The sequence below is a fragment of the Grus americana genome, chromosome 9, assembly GCF_028858705.1.
Source record: "Grus americana isolate bGruAme1 chromosome 9, bGruAme1.mat, whole genome shotgun sequence".
Lineage (NCBI taxonomy): Eukaryota > Metazoa > Chordata > Aves > Gruiformes > Gruidae > Grus > Grus americana.
This window is the reverse complement of record NC_072860.1, coordinates 4,710,498-4,717,877: the sequence shown is the minus strand read 5'-3', so window position 1 is coordinate 4,717,877 and position 7,380 is coordinate 4,710,498. Positions and strand designations below refer to the sequence as shown.

Below are 7,380 nucleotides of genomic sequence, written 5' to 3'. Positions count from 1 at the left end.
TTCCAGGTACTGTTCCCAGCCTGATTCCTGGGACCATCACATGTTGTACCAGAAGAGGCAAATGTTCAACAGGCCAGGAGGGCCCTAATCTCAAGTCCCAGCAACTGGGTCAGCTGTAGAGAAAGAAAAATAAACATTGGAGAGGTCACGCCTGGGACGCTCTGGGACACTCTTGGCCAAAGGCTGGGAACATATTCCTGTCCCTCCTCCCCTGCCTACTTGCTGGAAAGAGCCAACTCACCATTAAATCAAGACAGAAAACACGGTGCAAAACAAATCTCTCCAAGCAGAGAGCAGTGACTCCTTCCAGCCTCTCTCCCTCTCTGTAACATCTCCCTTTGCCTTATACAGTATTAAAAATAGTATTTCTCTCATGTTGGGCTGAGAAAAAACCCCGCAGGTTCCTGAATTTCAGCATACGAATTCCAGAGTGCTCAGCGATATGGCAAGGCCCCAGACCATACTGGTGAGTCTGCCACAGCCATGCAGGCTGAGCAGGGCAGGCGCAGCCTGTGGGGTAGGTGCGTGCCCCTCAGAAGGTCTCCACCACGTCCTTCCCTCAGAAAGCCTGTGAGAAATCCTGTCTCTTCTGCAATTGGCCCCATGCCTTGAAACTCACGGCCACAATTCCAGCCAATCCCCATATTTTCTTACTCTAATCTTCCTACAGTCCTTCCATTTCCAACTGTTTTTTTTTTTAATTGGTTCTCTTCCTTCTTAACTCTCCTGTCGTTCTGCAGGGTGCAGCACTTCTCATGCTTCCACACTGGCCCAGATCGTCCCATCCTGCTCTACTTTTTGGAGGGCATAAAGAAATACCTTCTAAAAAAGGGTATTTCATTACAGAAGGTTTTCTGAAGAACGGTTACCACCTTTGACTTGGCTCGCAGTACTGGCTGGTCTACAGGGACACAGAAGGTGGATGAATGGGGAGTCTCCCCTTCCCCTTGAGAAGCTGCTGAGCTGACCAGTTCTTCCTACAGGGAATCATTCTAGAAGCCAGTAGCCCTAAGGAGTTGGTTGCTGATTTTCTCCCTGCGATGTCAGTAGCAAAACTTGTATTTTTTTGCTTGAGAAACATAATCCACCGAGTTGGAAAAAAGTTGTCCAAATAAACTTTCAAATACAAATTTTTACTCTAGATAGCAGATACAGAAAACAGCCTCTTGTCTCTCCTGTGGCGGTTACACCTGCAGACCTTGGGTAAGCACAAGCCAGACCATCCCTCACTGACAAACACAAGACAGCAAGAACACAGCTTGGCTCCTTTCCCTCTCCTAACTCATGATAGTCTGTCAAAAATTCTGATGTTTTAATAGCAGTTCACGAAGAGTTGTTTTTATTTGCCTGCCTGCTCTTTGTACCTTTCAGATTGACAATCTGAAGGACTAGAAGCATATTGAAAAACAAAGACATTCAGGATCAGTAGTTCTATGAAAACACCAGAAATCACAGGGCTTGTGAAAAACTGGCAAGAACTAGCAGTGCTGTGCCCAGCAGAGAGGTGGGAGTGGAAAGAGGAGACAACAGAATGAATATAAGTTTCAAGGAAACTTGTAATTTACTTTTCCTATCACAGGTTCCCTTTCATCCATTATACATACCCACCTCCCACAGGGAATGGCCACAATCACAGTTTCTGTCCAAAGGACATACAGTATCTCGGTGTACAAAGCCAGCGACCAGCGAAGCGCAGATGACTGCCTGCAGGAGCTGCATGACCCGTTGCAGGGGCAGCCAGTGCCGTTCCCGAGCACGGGGACGCAGCCCTGGGGTTCTCAGGTCTGCCTCCAGCGCAACCAGGCAAATGCCCGTTTCCTTCTGACCTATTACTATATTAAATTTCCCTTAGAAAATGATGGAGTAGGAGTAGACACTACTATTAATTACTAAAACTGCAGGAGGTTAATTAGTTTTACTGAATAATTACTCAAATCATTGCAAATGAACTAAACCCCAAATCCAAAGCTGTGTGCTTCTGCCTAGAGATTCTCTGTATCTTGTGACACCAAAACTGATCTCATTTGAAGCACAGACCTAACTGCAGATTTAATTATTTCTCCAGCGGTATATGGCACAGGCCCAGCCCCTGGAATGAGGTCTGACTCCCTTCAGTCTGCAGGTTACAGACAGCAGTCAACTGCACTGTAAATCCAACTGAGAGGGAAGAGAGCCATGGTAAGCTAAGTGACAACATTGGCACAAAAAAAAAAAAAAAAAAAGAGGGGAAAAACTGACCAGGAATATATTTAGGCTATAAATTAGAATACCTTGGTGATTCATGCTATTGCAATGTATTAAAGGATTACTGCCCCCAGCTGCCAAATCACATGTTAAAGTCAACTGCTCTCCATTTCACTTTAAATTAAAATGCTGGGCAGGCACAGTGACATCCAAGAAGTTCACTTATGTGACCTGGGAGAGGTCGATAGCTGGGCGCCGGTAAACAGTCTCCATTTGAATTTCCAGAGCTTATCTGGAGACATCCTTACAAGGTTGCTAATCACCACAGTCATGAGGTTCTGGCAAAAAAAAAAAAAAAAAAAAGGAAAGAAAAAGAAGCCTAACTATCTATAAGACAAAACTCAAGACATTTAGTAAAAGAATTATAAGAACCTAGTGCTTGTGATATTGCCCTGGTGAGTCCTTTGGTCCTAATCAAATAGATTTGGGAAATCCTCAAAGGCAAATGATTCAGGCATACGGCGTGTTTCTTCTATACACCATACTGCTTCTGTACCAAACAGCACAGTAATACCCCATGGTAGAAAGTTGTCTATAAGCAGTCACTTAAGAAAATCTTATCCAACTAATTTTAACCCAACTTAATGGGGATTAATAAAATATCATCAACTTGCAATGCAGATGACCTTTTTAGAGTTCTATTCAACTTAACAATTTCAGTTCAACTAAAATCTTTTCTAGACAAATACCCATTTTAGGGAACAGTATCAAGGACATGAATATGATTATTTAATTAATCTTTCTTAGAAGGTCATTTCCACAAAGCAGTGGGGTTTTTTTGCTTGGTCCTTATGATATCACTGTAGGTAGATTTCATATACACAAACTTGCCACAATCATCAATTCACTTCTTTCTTCTTTCAATATCCTCCTTTATGTTACCAAACTTCTAGTTGTCTCCAACTATACCCAGGGGATGCGTATGTAAGAAAAAACTACAGAATTGGCAATATAATCTTATCTGAGTCTGTCCTGGAGATTAACTTCATAATTGACAAAGGTTAGCAGGAAGATCAAATACCATTAACCTGCAGCTATTTAAAGTCATCTGTGGCTTTATATAGAACTACCTTACTTTATACTATTTACACAGTTATCTTTACTACTTATCATGAAAATTTACAATATAGGTAAACTTTAGGTGATAAAGCTTGAAAGAAACTTGCATGGACAAAACAACCTGTAAGTTATCAGCATCGTTGCCAACAGGCATTGGCATAAAGAATTGGCCCAGTGCATGAGTGGCCTGGGGAGTTACAGGTACGTCTTCCATTCTCAATTACACCACGTGCTAAAGGGATGTAGCAGAAAGCACCTGATCTAGTACACAGACATTTTCCCCATCCTTCCTAGTGTTATGGAAGAGCCCTGTTAGAGGCCGAAAATGAAGTCTTTATACAAACATAGGTTGTACGTCAAATGCCTACGGTACATTCATCTTGGAGAAAAATAAAAGCAGCCAGCAAAAACCAACTTTTAGATCCTATTTTTTTTATTGAAGAGCATTGAGAAGAAATGTGGGGGTTTTTTTCTGGAAAACAAAGCAATTAGGAATTTAACGTTCCTTTTGGTCAAAATAGGGGAAGCACAGAGCCATAGTTAAAGGAAATATACAATAATACAGTTTATTGACCTGCAACAACTTTACCTTAAAGATGCTTTTACACAAGAAGCGTCCCTTAGCAGCAAAGCCTCTAACATGCCTCATTCCTACCTCTGAACTGGAATTTGTTGTCCTCTCAATTGTGCTGACACAGCTGTTCTCAGAACATACTATAAAACAGATCACTGGGATAATCTTAGTTAAAATGAAAACACCACCACTTCTCCAGAGAGATATTTTTAACCTGCAACCCCAGAAGCAGTTGTTATCAGCACACTGCAGAGAGCAGGCACTGCAATGTGAAGAGAGTAGCAAGCAGTTTAGGAATGAGGAGAGAAAAAGAGATAAGCAGGAACTTTTCAAACAGGCTTCATTGCCAAAAACCACCTCATGCAACCAGACACCAACCTTCTCCTGGCTCACACTTAGTGGAATTCTTCAGATGAGTGTGAAATCCCCAAAAGCCACATTCAGCACTTTCTGTGTATTGCTTTAAGCAAACAGAAGGTGGAGAGAGTCTGCACACAAGGAAAATACTGCACAGAGTGAAATCAATGGCCATTTTCTAATGTGTATTTTTTTAAGTCCAATGTATTTTTTTATAAAAAGTAATAAATTCTAAAAATGCTATCCTTAGACATATGAAAGCTCTTTTCTCAAGTCCAAGGAATGGCATTGCAATTCAAATTTCCCACAGTGATGTTTATGTCATTTTGGTTTCTTTACAGATCAGAAAGATGTTTCACTCATCTTCTGTAGGTAGGTGGCTGATCTGGAAGACCTAAAAGGCTCTTACAAGATATTATCTTTCTTGCCCCTGAGTACATCAACAGGCTCTGCAGCTTCTCCTGACCTTCCTAGGGGTTTGGTGGCAGGTACCCAACACCAGCTCTGACGTGGTACAGCTGTTACCTGGATCAGGCTGCTAAGATTTGCGAGACAGAACTGGGAGATGCCTCGGCAGGGACTCAGCAGCAGTGCTTACGCTTAGTCCCTGACCCCGGTTACGTCTGAGCTATGCTACGGGTACACCTGTGCCCAGCCTCGCACCTCGCTGCTCCTGCCCCGCTGCTGGGCTCAGCCTTGGCCTGGCCACATGAGTACGGACCCAGCGGGGAGTCAGGGCTCTGGGCCGGCCCAGGCTGCCCGCAGCCACCCACTCGGCTCAGCCGGCACAGGCACAGCAGGACTGCACCCTGCAGGGAGGCACTACGACCCGCTGCTCCTGGCTCCATTTCCCTCACCCAGCACCCCATCCCTCTCTGTTACTCCCTGACAGCATCATGTGCTGGGCTGCCCAACAGACACTGATCAAAGGTGACTTCCCATCAGACAGATTTTATAAAAATTCAGTGTTTTGCAGATTGTTAGGCAGAATCCATAAGGCAGCTAATAGGCTAGCACGCTGCACAAGATGAAGTACAACATTTCACCGAGTACGGCAGTTTCCTGAGGCACCTTCCTGTATATGTTTTAAAGAACAGGACACTGGCTACCAACCTTGCAAGAATACACTGTGAGTGAAAGAAATAGCTGGTGTGTTCACAGCACATTTGGTTAAGGATCCTCTCTACTGTAGGTGATACTGTCAAGATACCTGTGGCTATCCCCCTTTGCTTTGCACCATCTATTTTTCATTTTCTATTTTCCAGAAAGGCATCTGCCACAGGTGGGTGAAAGTTATCTTGGATCAATATCTCCTCCAACAGACACTGCCCTTCTACATCACAACAAAGCTTAGAACTTCGTCCAGGGTAGCATTTGCTGTATTCCCAGCTGTGATGAAAGATCTGTGGCTTTCTGGCACCAAGGAGACAGAGCAATCAACCCACATCTTCTCTGACTTGGGTTGACCACTACTTCTTCAGAAGCTGAGTGATTTTTGTCAGGCTCACATGCTAACAATGTCAGGGCAGCTCCTCTGCTGTGGCCGTGCTCTGCATTGGCTCAGGATGGTAACGGAGCAGGCGACGCCAGGTGAAGATGCTTCCTTCTGACAATAGATTTGAGAGATGCCAAGATCTCTCTGTATCGAAGCCCATACAGAAGAGGGAACAAAACTTTAGGCAGAATCATCAGGATGCTGCAGACCGTCAGACACACCCAGATTCCTGTTTGCAGTCTGATGACAATGTTAACGCACAAGAATGATTCTACAAAAAGGGCCAAGAGTGGAAAGAAGTAAAAAAATAACACAGTGTTGTGCATTAAGAATGTTACGCTGGCTCTGGAACAGCTACTCGCCCATATACCCGATTGTTTGGTTTTAAAATACAGAATAGCATAGCAACAAAATATTAGAGACAGGCAGAGAAAGATAACCGTGGTAGAAAGCCAGAAACAGAGTTTCATAGCATCAGTCCCATTCAGAGTTAATAGTAGTATTACTGGAACCGAGCACGTTTCCAGGACACAGGGCACAAAGCTGTGAGTGCTCGATAGCACCAAGAAGAAAATCCCAGGGAAAGCCCCAGAACACATCCATAGTAATACAATAATTTTTTTAGTTCGTGAAGGAGGCAAAATAGCAATGTAGCGCAAAGGAAACAAAATAGCTATGTATGTGTCCAAGACTATTGCAGCAGCTGTGAACAATCCTCCACAGTAAGCTACTGCCAGCAAAAATAATAGGACGACACAAGCTTCCTTTGGGAGATGTACACGTGCTGCATTGAGAGCAGCTGACAGGGCGTAGAACAAAAGGTAGATCAGATCAGAGAGCAGAGCATTTCCCAGCAGCATGTACCTTGTTTCCTGACGGATGCTAAACCTGGAGAAGATCACAAACAAGATTGTAGGAATGATGAGGACACCTGCCACGAGGCAGACAACTGGAGGGATTAAAAACATCTTCATGTTTGTGCCTGATGGGCTGAGAGCCCATTCCTCCAGCAAATAGTACAATGAAGCTTCATCCAAATCTGAGGAACTGTTGAATTCCATCTCCCTGCGGTGATATGCAGTTGTATTTGCTCTCCTTGCTACAGCACAGCCAGAGAAGTCCATTTCCTTCAGATTTTGGGATGATTGAATTGGAGAAAGCAAGATCTTCTACACCAAGTCCTTAAAAAGGCAAATGAAGCAGAGGATGCAAAAAGCCCATGGAAGCACAGTGATTTCTGTAGCCAATTCTACCAGCTCTTCTCAAGGACAGAAAGCTGAAATTTGTAAGTGAATTCTCTGGTGCCAAAAGATGTTTTTGCCTGAAGTGGAGATTTTCTTTTCTTTCTGCAAAATCTAATGTTTAGAAGAGAGAACGAATCTTTGTGTGCTTTTTAAAAGGTCTAAATCCCTCAGCTAGCTCTTTAATCAGAAAGGAACAGGTTGATCATTTTCAGTAATTTGAGTTTCTTCTCATCACATTATCACTCTGAGGCAGATGAAATTTGATTAAATAAATATACGATGATACAGAACAACATTGCATGTATACTGATGTAGGAGAGCCATAAATGTGACTGGGTGACGTTTTGTACCAATTTGTATGCAACAACACAATCGATTTGAAGTGATCAATGAAAATGGCTCTCAAT

The 7,380-nt window shown here is 43.3% G+C and overlaps 2 protein-coding genes across 3 annotated transcripts in view; both read right to left on the bottom strand.

Annotated features, from left to right (window-relative positions):
- Positions 1-7,380, bottom strand: part of KLHL24 (kelch like family member 24) — a 79,285-nt gene that overhangs the window by 60,694 nt on the left and 11,211 nt on the right. The window lies entirely within an intron of this gene.
- On the bottom strand, positions 3,736-7,011 carry GPR148 (G protein-coupled receptor 148). The gene has a single exon (XM_054836052.1). The coding sequence runs from the start codon at positions 6,851-6,853 to the stop codon at positions 5,795-5,797; it is 1,059 nt and encodes a 352-aa protein (XP_054692027.1). The 5' UTR covers positions 6,854-7,011; the 3' UTR covers positions 3,736-5,794.